This window comes from Aythya marila, assembly GCF_965140915.1.
Source record: "Aythya marila genome assembly, chromosome: 18".
NCBI lineage: Eukaryota > Metazoa > Chordata > Aves > Anseriformes > Anatidae > Aythya > Aythya marila.
The window spans coordinates 8538614-8550031 of record NC_139059.1 but is presented as its reverse complement, the minus strand read 5'-3'; the positions used below and the strand labels follow the sequence as shown (position 1 = coordinate 8550031).

The 11418-nt window shown below is 66.5% G+C and overlaps 1 protein-coding gene across 1 annotated transcript; it reads left to right on the top strand.

Moving 5' to 3' along the window:
- Nucleotides 1–4106: 4106 nt before the first annotated feature.
- SPHK1 (sphingosine kinase 1) lies at nucleotides 4107–10693 on the top strand (the record flags this gene model as incomplete). The annotated part of the gene is made up of 5 exons (XM_082774605.1): nucleotides 4107–4629; nucleotides 8400–8549; nucleotides 8658–8752; nucleotides 8955–9070; nucleotides 9519–10693. 5 exons carry the CDS (start codon nucleotides 4107–4109, stop codon nucleotides 10267–10269), a joined length of 1635 nt encoding a protein of 544 aa, XP_082630731.1. The 3' UTR covers nucleotides 10270–10693.
- Between the last annotated feature and the right edge of the window lie 725 nt (nucleotides 10694–11418).

Genomic DNA, 11418 nt, shown 5'->3' with positions numbered 1-11418 from the left:
CACATCCCCTGCACCCCATGGGGCCTGCAGCCGTGCTTCATCCCAGCCCCATTCCCCCCTTCCCCTCTTCCCTCACCCCAAACAGCCTCCACAGCCCGGCTGCCCCGAGCCCCCAGTGTCTCCCCGTCCCCTCAGTGTCCCCCCATCCCCTTAGTGCCCCCCCGTCCCCTCACCCTACATGGGGACAGGGTTTGGTGACCCCACAAGTCCGCCCCACGAGTGATAGACAGCCGGTGGTTGTAGGGCACGCTGTGGCCATTTTGTGGCTTTGCCCTGCAAAAGGAAGAAGTTGAGGGATTATTTATGGGATTTGGGGAGCCGGCTGCGCCCCAAGGGCCCTGCTGCACCCTCCTGCTGCCGGGGGAGCATGGACACCCCAAAGGATGGGGACAGGGCTCGGGTAGCCCTGTGGGGGTGCCTTGATCTGGCCCCCACAGGTCCCTAACACATCCTGTCACAAAACTGCCCCGATCCTGCCCTTTTTCAGCCCCAAATTCCCCCCCGGTGCTGCGCACTTTGCCCTGCTGGCAGAGCCACCCCTGTCCCCTCGGGGTGTGCGGGCAGAGGCCGGGGCTGATATCGGGGCTGTTATCGGGGCTGATATTGGGGCTGTTATCGGGGCTGATATCGGGGCCGTTATCGCCCTGACCAACAACCTTCCCCTGCCCCAGGGCCGAAGGTTTATGGCTGCTTTTAGGGCCGGGCAGAGGCGCAGCGGGGCTGTGTGCTTGGGGAACATTTCCCTCCCCATCCTGCAGCGGGTCCCCAGGCGGCAGAAGCCCCCCCATGGCCCCGAGGCCTCGCAGCGATTTCATTATTTCCTTTAATATTTCATTAACAGCCCGCTGGGACGGATCGGGGCTGCCTGGGAGCGGGTTTAGCTCCTTGTGAAGGGTTTTCCCTGGCCTCGTGGGGTAGGATGTGGCTGGGCAGGGGCGTTAGTAATGCTGGGGGGGGCTGCGTTACCATGGGGTAAATAAAGCCCGGCAGGATTTTTATTATTTTTTACCATCAGAAAGCTGGCCAAGGGCTTTGTGGCGAGCCCCGTGGTCCTGGGCTGTGCCGGCTGGGATTTAGGAGCTGCCCAAATCCCCATGGGCTGAGAAACCTTGGGGTGAAGCCCCGGTCCCCGCATGAAGCCAGGCTGGGCTCTGTGGGTCAAAGGGGACAATGCAGTAAGGCCTGGGGACTTCCAGAGTCCCACAGCCCCAAAACCTGCGTCCTAAACCCCAAACCTACAGCTTGTGGGATACAAACCCCAGGAGATGCCCTCATCCTTCCCACCCTCGCAGCCCCCCGAGGCGATGCTGGTGGTGCCAGGGGGGGCTGCCAGGGGCTGAGCAGCATCCCCGGAGCTGGGCCTGTCCCCAGCAGGGCTCATCTCCTGTAGGTACGGGCTGGAAGGTTCCCACTGCTGCAGTCGGTGCCTGTCCCCCTGCCAAGCCCTGCAGCCCGCCGGCCCCGCCGCAGCGCTATTTCTGGCTCCACCTCGAGCCACGGCCCTCGGGCAGCGGGGAGGATGCTCCGAGCACCTCACGGGGGTGCCGGCATCGGGAGGGGCCGCCTGCCTGCGAGCCAGACACGCTGTGGCACCGCCGTGTCCCCTACACGGCTCCTGTAGGGCCGCCGGAGCCCCAAACCTGGGCTTTGCCCCGGCACGGAGAGCCCCGGGTGAAGGAGAGCTCCCTCGGGGAACAGGGATGGGACAAAACCCTTGCGTGGCCACCTCTGCCGTGCTGTCACACCACACAAGGATTCTCGGCGGCCTGGGCCGCACCTTCCCCGCTTTGCAGTGACAAACGGGTGGCATTTGTCACCAGCTGTCCCCCCCGGCACGTCCCAGGGGTGCCTCTGTGCCACGGCCCCGTCCCACCCGGCTGGGAATGGGGCTGGTCGGGATAAACCCATCTGCCAAGCATCCTTCCCTCTGCTGCCCGCGCAAGGCGGCTCCTTAAGGCTCCTGTAATTAGGGTAGCCCCAAATGATTGTTTATCAGCACCGGGCAGTGACGGAGGCCGGCCCGCTTCCGCACCAAACTGCGGTTTGGGGGCAAACCAGCAGCGTCTGCGTGGGGCCGGGAGGAATGGGCTGGTGGCCACAGAGTACGGGGTGTGGGGGGAGATCTGAGCTGTGCCCCCCCCCGTGACATGTGGACGGGACAAGGACGAGGACGAGCTGCCCACCTGGGTCTCCAAACCTCATTTCAAACATTTATTATTTTTTTTGGGGGGGGGAAGGTGAGGCTGTCCCCGTGGCCCGGAGCCACAGACGGATGTCCCGCAGCGTGGCCAGACCCCGACCCGTCCCCGTCACCCCGCGGCACCTGCCGGCAGCCGTCCAGCGGCCGCTCTGGTTTCCTCCTGCCGTCCCCGTGCCTTCCTGCAAGGAAATTCAGAGAGCCTGAGTCACCGGCGGGGCGGCGAGGCGAGGGGCAGGCCGGCAGCCCGTGCTCCCCGCCGGGTGGCTATTCCCTCCCCCGGGCACCTTGCCCAGGCCTTGGGGCCGTCTGCGGGCTCTGCCCTGTGCTGTGGCCCCAAATCTCAGCCGGCATCGGCTGCGGGGTGCTGGGGTTCCCCGGGCAGAAGCATCGGGTGGCCGATCTCCGGGGCTGGGTTTTGCCCCACCTCTGTCTCTAACCAGAGCCCGGAGAAGTCCTTTTGGGAAGCGTGGGGCGCCCTCGCCTCTGTTTTTAGGGCACCCTTGGCCAGCCAGGCTCACACAGCCCCGCTGTCTGCCCGGCTGGCCATCCCCTGCCTCAAACTCTTGGTGTTTTTGGGGGGATTTAAATGGGCACAGCGGGCTCGCAGGTCACGAAGCCGTCATCAGGGTGAAGAGCAATGCGGCCCCGAGCCGAGAGCTCAGGGTTATGGGGTCTGCGGCTGCTGCTGCCCCCAACCCAGCAGCACAGGGCGCGTAAAACCCACACGAGCGCTGCCACGAAGGGTCGAGGGCACCTCTCCTGCCCGGGGGCACGGCACCGCTCTGCTCAGAGCATCAGCACCGCAAAGGGGCAGCGGGAGCGGGTGCGTGGCGGGCAGGATGCGGGCAGGATGCGGCCCCTCCATGCTCCCCACTCTGCCTGCGCTCCTCCAGGCTCCTCCGCGGCTCCTGTCCTGTGTGGGATGGGTGGGGGTGGGTGTGGGGCTGGGGGTGGGTGGATATGGGGCTGGGGGTGGATGTGGGGTTGGGGATGGATGCGGTGGATGGATATGGGGCTGGGGGTGGATGTGGGGTTGGATATGGGGCTGGGGGTGGATGGATGTGGGGCTGGGGGTAGACGTGGGGCTGGATGCGGGGCTGGAGGTGGGTCTGGGGTTGGATATGGGGCTGGGGGTGGATGTGGGGTTGGATACGGGGCTGGGGCTGGATGCAGGGCTGGGGGTGGATGTAGGGCTGCTGGCAGATAGATGTGGGGCTGGTGGTGGATATGGGATCGGATGTGGGGCTGGGGGTGGATGTGGCGTTGGATATGGGGCTGGGGGTGGATGTGGGATTGGATGTGGGGCTGGGGGTGGAAGTAGGGCTGCTGGCAGATAGATGTGGGGCTGGGGGTGGATATGGGATCGGATGTGGGGCTGCCGAATGCTGCCGGTGGTCTCCGCTCAGCCCATCCCGGGGTGCTCGGGGGCACGACGTGGCCACGACCCCCCCCACAACCCCATAACCCCCCAACCCGACCCCGGCACAGCCACCCTGGGCCTTCCTGCGTGCCTGCGGGTGCCGGCAGCCCTCGGCGTGCGAGCAGCACAACCACCAACCCCCATTTAGAGCACCGCAGTGCGCAGCGTGCCCCCAGCACCCCCCAAAAAAAACAAAAAACAAACAAACAAACAAAAAAAAACACCAAAAAAAAAAAAAAAAAACACCAAAAAAACGCGAAGCCGGTGACGCGCGCGCCGCGCGCCCTCCCCCTTTTGGAAAAACCACAAAAAAAAAAAAAAAGCACACAAAAAAAAAAGGGGAGGGCCGGGAAAAAGCCAAGCAGCACCGCCCCGCTTCACCTCCGGGGAAGGGGGGGGGGGGGGTTAAATGGGGCCGGGCCGGGCCCCGCCTGCCGTTGCCGGGCGGGTGTCGGCTGCGGGCGGCGCTGCCCCCGGTGCGCTCCGATGGCCGCCGGCCGCCGACCCCCCCCGCAACCCGGCGGCGGCGGAGGAGGAAGAGGAGGAGGAGGAGGAGGAGGAGGAGGAGGGGGAGGAAGGGGAGGCTGCAGCAGCCTGGGGGGGAGCGGGGGGGGTGAGGACGCGGTGCTGCGGGGCCGTTTTTGGCCGGGGCTGGCCCCCGGGGGGGCCGCTTGGGCGCTGGCGCTGACGGAGCGGGAGCTGCAGGTGCTGCGCCCCGATGGCACCGGCGCTGCGCTGCCCCTGGCCGACTGCGTGGGCTCGGCGGCTTTCCCTTCCTCCTCCTCCTCCTCCTCTTCCTCGTCCTCCTCTTCTTCCTCGCCCTCCGCCTGTTTCTCCGTGGTGTGTTATCCCTTCCGAAAAGGCCGCTGGGGCTCCCCTGCCCGCCAGCGCCTGCAGAGGACTTTCCGAGTCGCCCACGGCCCCGACGCCGAGGGGAACCTGCGCATCGCCCAAGCCTGGAGCCAGCGCATCCGAGAGCTCTCGGTGCCCGCCGTGCCCGTGCGGGAGGGTGAGTGCCGGCCCGACCCCCCCCCCGTGGTATATGGGGCGTGGGGTCCCGAAGTTTTCCCCTATCCCCCCTGCCCCATCCCCTGATGCAGCTTTTTTGGAGTGCCGGCAGTGATTTTTGGGGTGCTGCCCCCCCTCCCCAGCTCCATCCTGCACCCCACCCTGTGCTGTGTGTTGGGTTTGGGGGGAGCACGGGGGGATTATTGGGGTTTGGGGCTGGGGGCAGCCCCCCTCCACGCAGACACCCCCTGTGGGGTGTGTGGTGTGGGGCCGGCAGCCAGGAGGGCTGTGAGGGCTTGGGGAGGGGGGGTCTGGCCCCAAAGGGACCGAACAGGCAGGGGGTGACCCACAGCCCCCAAAGGATCAAGGCAGGGGACCCCCGCAGGCACCTGGGTGCCCCCCCTGCCTGTAGGGGACGGGGACATCAACACGCAGCCCCGCTACCAGGGCTGGCCCTGCAGGCCCTTTGGGGCCAGGTGTGGGTTTTTCCCCCACTTTTCCCCTTAAACTGAAGGGGCAGCGGGCACCCAGGCCTCCTTGCCCGTCTCCTGCTCCTCTCCCATCGCTTTTTTTGAGCAGCAAAGCTTTCAAAAATAACACTAAGGAGGAAAAAGCCACTGCTGCTGGCACGGGGAGGACGGGGAACCCGCAACATCCCTGGGGGTCCCATCCATCACCGGGGGCTGGGGAAAAACCTCCGGGGCCAGCGGGGTCCTGGGGAGGTGCTGGTCAGCCCCTGCCCCCCCTGATAGAAGGATTTCTCCCCCTCCTCCTGCAGGGTGGTGTGTGTTAGAGAGCCCTGAGCAGGGATTCAGTGAGCTGCTGCGGTTATTTGGCTGCCCGGGCACTGATCAGGCTGGGGAACGACGAGGTGTGAGGTCGGAGGGGTCAGAGGGGTCCCGGCACCTCGCACTGAGCCCGCTTTGGGTTGGAAAACGCCGCTTTGGCACACGACCGGTGGCTACAGAGCAACTTTCTGCTGCTCTTAGTAAATAAGAGCATGGTTGGGGGGGGGAAAAATAATCCAGTGGAAAGGGGCGAGGGGGAAACCGGCTCCCCGGCCGCATTGCCAGCCCGAGCTCCGCCGCTGCAGGTCCCCAAAGGGTTTCAGATCCCTCGCCCTCGGAGCAGGAGGCGCACGGCACGGCCGGGGCCTCGGGGAGCCGGGGGAAGGAGGAGGGCAGGAGGCGGTGTGGGATTTTGCAGTTCTTCTCGAGCCGAGGGCCAGCAGGATTTACAAACCTCCTCCCCCGAGTTTTTTGGGCCGGAGCTGCAAACGCTGCTCGCCACACCCTGCGCGGCGTGTGCAGGACAGATAAGGGGAAAGCTCGGGGCCAGGGTGCAAGAAGCAATCGGGGCACCCCGGCCCTTTCCGGAGGGGGACAGGGAGAAGCCAAAATCTTCCCTGCAGCCCCCCCCCGGCTGCTGCATCCTCGAGGGGTAAAAGCCCCTTGGAGAGCTGCAGCTGGTGGGAAGTTTCTCCGCCTGACTTCACCCCCCCAAGGATGAAAACAGGAAAAAAAATCCCCCGGTGCTTCAAAACCACAAATCTGGGGGAGGCGAGCGCCGCCGTGCCCTGCTGCTGGCCGGGGGTGGGAGCGAAGCGCCCCGGGGCCGTGGGGTTGGTGTCAGGGTGGAGGAATCCAGCTCCCGGCCGCAGCAGGGCCGTGGTGTCAGGGCATGTCAGCACCAAGCCCTGATTTTTGGGGGGATCCCCGGGTTGTGTTTGTTTTTCCCCTTGCTGTGCACGGCCCCCGGCGAGCCTGGGGTGTTCGTCCCTGCTGCGCCAAAACCGGACCTCGCCGAGGGATGTGGTAACGCGGCCGGGGCTGCCCGCACGGCTCCAGCTGTCAGCAGAGCCCCGGAGAGGGCACGTGGCCCCTGGGTGATGTGTCCGGGGCTGTGCCCCTTCCTCCTGCTGACTCGGGCCCCGTGCTGCTCGCCCTCCTGCTCCGGGCAGCGCCCAGATGCTGCGGCCGGCGTTGCGCAAGGGGAAGGGATGCTGCCGAAACGCGCCCGCCAGGGTGGAGGGGGGGGAGAGGAGAGGAAAAAACAAAAAAAGGGGGGGAGAAATGTCCTCACGGCCTGGCTCAGAGCACAAAGCCCCCGGGCTGTGCTTGCCAAGAGAGGATTCGGGGCTGTTAATGAGCAGAGAAGCTCTCGGGGGGCTGGAGTGGCCGAGACCCCGCTGCCCGTCGCTCCTGGCGAGTGCTGGGGGGAGCTCAGCTCACGGTGCTCTGCTCCCAGCCCCGAGGCCCAGCTGGTCCCATCCTGCCTGGTGCTGGCTGATAAGGGGCTGCGGAAGGCCAGGGGCAGCCAGCAGGGCTGGAACCGGACCCAGCTCACAGGACAGAGGGACAGAGGCGTGCTGACAGACAGACAGACAGCCAGCTGTGTGCCGGAGGCTTGCTGGCAGGCGACAGAGACCGGAGCTGTCCCGGAGCAGCGCAGCCTCCCCGGCGGCTCAGGGCTCACCAGCTCAGTCCCTGCGGGCAGAAAACCAAGGAAACGGCACCAAAACCAGGGGGGGAGCTCGCTCTGCCCCCCGGGGCTGTCCAGCACAGCGGGGAGGCCGCGGCACGGCCGTGACCTCGGCGAGGCCGGGTGCCAGCAGGGAGGCGGCGCAGGCGGTGGCCTCCCCCGCCGCGGTCAGCAGGAGGTTTTGATCTGTGCTGCGATGCTCGGACAAACACGAAGCGGCCCCACGTGTGCAGGCCCGGGGAGGGCCGGGCGGCGATTCCCCACGTGCTGGCCGCCCTTTGCCCCGGGTTCAGCGCCGCGCTCTGCGGCCGCTCCCAGCTCCCGGCAAGGGGCTTCCCGGCTCGGGGCAGTGCTGGGAAGCGGCGGCGGCTTTCGTGACTCAACGGCGCTGACGGAGCAGAGCTCGGTGCTTTGTCAGCAGCCAAAACCTCAGCGCGGTCCCGTGGGGCCCCCACGCCGCCGGCTGTGGGGGCCTGGGGCTGGAGATGGGTGGGGGGACCTGAATCTGGGGTCACGCTGCAGCTGGGAGGGGGTTAGGGGGAATGCAGGAGTCCAGGCACTCGGAGGAGCTCCCCACACGTGGGCTCCGTGCCTGTCCAAAATCACACGGGCTTGCTGCTGCCACTCCTGGGGGTGAGGGCTCAGTTTTTAGGACCCTGTGCCAGTGACACCAGGCTGGGGAGCCCCGAGCTCACCGGGGAGCCCCGGAGCTGAGGTGCTGCGGGGCATTCATGGCCTGTGCCAGGTCCCCCTCGTCCCTGCAAGGAGCCCTGGAGCTCCGTGGCACCGAGTGGCCACCCCAGGCTCTGCCCTGCTCCTCCCGAGGAGCGCAGCTGCAGCGTGGCCGGGGCTGGATGCCCCCAGGGGACACGGGGACCGCTGGGTTTGGGCAGGGGGACACGGCTGGAGCAGGGACCGTCCCTGCCAGGCCTGTAATTACAGCCCGGCCGGGGGCATCGCGCACGAAACCAGAGCCCGGTGGGGAGCAGGGGGAAGAGGAGCGTCCGTCTGTCGGCACGGCTGGCAGTCCTGGCCCCGCTCCAGCTGGGAGGGGGGTGGGGAATCAGGACCTCGCCCCCCCCCAAGCCCTCACCCCCGTCCCCATCCTTGGCTCGCCATGCAGGACCATGGGGGGGGGACCTGGGGGACCCCGGAGCTCCCCAGCTCTCCCGGTGGGGACCCCCAGCCGCTGCCCAGCGCTCCCCTTCCCGCAGGGCTGCAGCAAATGCTGCCCAGGCTCACAGGGCAGCCCCCAGACCCGGCTCTGAGCCCCTTTTTCCCCCTCACCAGGTGCCAGCTACGGGGTCCTGCCCCGGCCCTGCCGTGCCCTGGTGCTGCTGAACCCGCAGAGCGGCGCGGGCCGCGCGCTCGATGACTTCCACGCGGTGGTGCAGCCCATGCTGGCCGACGCCGACATCGCGCCCTCCATCTTCATCACCGGTGAGTCCCCGCCCGCCCCATCCCCTCTCCCCGACCCCCTCCGACCCACGGACCTACTGGGAGTAGGCACGGGGCACGGCGCTCAGCTCTCGCTGCTTTCCCCCGCAGAGAGACCCCACCACGCGCAGGAGAGGATGCGGGAGGAGGACCTGTCGCAGTGGGACACGCTGGTGGTGATGTCTGGGGACGGGCTGCTCCACGAGGTGAGAGGGGCAGGACGGGGCACGGGGCTGGGAGGAGAGGGGGGCCGGGGGCAGGAGCAGAGTTTTGAGACCTGTAGACAAGAAGGAACAGCAAAAGGAGAAAACCCAGGGCAGGCACAGCCTCTGTCCTGCCCTCGGCCGGGGGCAGCGGGGTCCTGGCACGGCCCTGGGTGCCACGAGCTCCCTCCCTCCGTCCCTGCAGGTGGTGAACGGGCTGATGGAGCGGCCGGACTGGGAGGAGGCGCTGAAGACGCCGCTGTGCATCCTGCCGGGGGGCTCCGGGAACGCCCTGGCCGCCTCCATCAACTACTATGCAGGGTGAGCCTCGGGGGACGGGGATGCCCTCCTGGGTGCGCCCCTGCTGCAGGCTGGTCCCTGACACCGTCAGGTTGTACCCCCTGCATTCCCAGCTCCCCCCACGCCCTGTCTCTCCTCCTCCAGGCTCTAAATTTGGCAGAACTTCACCCAAACGAGCCAGGGGCTGAGCTGAGCCCCCGGGGAGCAGCTGGCTGTGCTGTATGGCAGCAGCTGTAGGCGCAAGGCTGTGCGCCCCAGGAAACACCAAGGGTGGGAGCGGGGTTGTCCCGGGCAGCCCCACATCGGTCCCCAAATTCAGGAGCTGGTTTATGCTGCCCTTCCTAATGGCTTCATCCAGCCGGGATGCCTCCCGGCACAAAGGGAGCAGCCTTGAGGGGGCCACGAGTAGGTGCTGGGACAGCAGGAGGAGCCCCCAAACCCCAAACTCACCCTTCTCCATCCCTCGCAGCAATGACCACGTGGCCAAGAAGAAGCTGCTGACGAACTGCACCTTCATCCTCTGCAAGGGGCTGCACGCGCAGATGGACCTGGTGTCGCTGAGCACGGCCTCGGGCAAGCGCTTCTTCTCCTTCCTGGGCTTCGGCTGGGGCTTCATCGCCGACGTGGACATCGACAGCGAGAAGTACCGGCGGCTGGGCAACGCGCGCTTCACGCTGGGCACCCTGCAGTGCCTGGCCCGGCTGCGCGTGTACCAGGGCCGCCTCTCCTACCTGCCCCTGGGCCCCGAGCACGGCGCCCCCCTGGCCCCCAGGAACCCCCCGGAGCCACCGGAGGAGGGCACGGAGCAGGGGGCTCTTCCCTCCGACTCGCTGCTGGCGCCGCTGGGCCAGCCGGTGCCGGCGAGCTGGGCGGTGGTCCCCGAGGAGGAATTCGTCTGCGTCTACGCCATCTACCAGTCCCACCTGGGCACCAACCTGCTGATGGCGCCGGCGGCGCGGCTGGACGACGGCTGCATCCACCTCTTCTACGTGCGGGCTGGCATCAGCCGCGTGGCGCTGCTGAAGGTCTTCCTGGCCATGGGCAGGGGCACGCACCTGGACCTGGGCTGCCCCCACCTGCACCACGTCCCCGTCCGCGCCTTCCGCCTGGAGCCGCGGGGCAGCGCCGGCGTCATGACGGTAGACGGCGAGGCGCTGGCCTGCGAGCCCGTGCAGGGCCAGCTCCACCGCCGCCTCTGCCGCGTGGTCTGCGGCTCCTGAGCGGCCGCGGCGCCGAGCCGCGGGCACGGCCGAGCCTTCCTCCCACTCAGGAACCACCTCCTCTTCCTCCTCTAGCAATAGCTCTCCGGGGCCGCGGGCACCTCGCTTAGCTTTACTCTCTTCGGGACGGACCCAAAAATGAGCCCCGAGCCCCGGCAGGTACTCGGCGCTGGCGAGGCGCCCGCGTTTCGCCCCGGTACGAGCGGTACGAGGGGTGCCAGGCCCCGGCCCCGGGGCGGCTGCGCCGGCACAGCCCCGTCCCCAGCCCCAGCCCTGTCCCCCCCCCAGGCTCAGATGCAGGCGGTGGCACCGCTCGTGTCCCTGCCACGGAGCCAGCCTGACCCAGGGCGGTCAGGACCAATGTCTAACACGAAAAAAATCTTTTTTTTTTTTTTTAAAAAATGAATGTTTCTACCCAAAGCTTCCTGTAGAAGCAGAGTTTATTCTTGTGAGAAATGCAATAAATACCTAGTGTTTGCAAAAAAACAAACCAAACAAATAATAATAATAATAATAATAAAAAGCCCTGGGATTTAAATCTGAGAACACAACTGTCCCAAAAGGGGCTGAGGCCCTTTACTCCCCAGCACCTTGGGGTCAGGATCAGCGCAGAGCCATCGCCCCCGAGCGCCGCTCAGGCAGTGGCTGTGGCTTCTTGGGGTGTCTCCATGCCCCATGTCCCAGGGAGATTGTTGAACGCAGAGAGCTGAGCCCCACACAGGGACGTTTTGGGACATTTTTGGGACGTCCTGGGAACAGCTCGGTGCCTACGAGCGAGGGAGGCATTCGGGGGAGCCGGGTGGTTTTGGCTTTGTGCCTCAGCCGGGGCCCTGCGGGGAGCTCTGGTCTCCACCTTCCCTGACAGCCCTCGCTCAGGGCCCTTCCCGGGGCTTGGCGCAGGGATTACTCAGCCTTTTTGGTATAAAAGTGCAGTAATTAAAGCTCATTTACCGCACAGAGTACAAAGGAGGAGGGTAAACAGCAGGGGCTGCTGGCGGTTATTCAGCAGCAAACGCTGCCAGGGGGCTGGCAGGGCCGGGAGAAGGCCGCGATTGTTCCCAGCCCTGCTCCGAGGGGCCGGGGTGTCCCGGCTCCAGCCACCTCCCCCGTGGGGGAAAAATAATTAAAAAAAGATGTAAAAAAAATAAT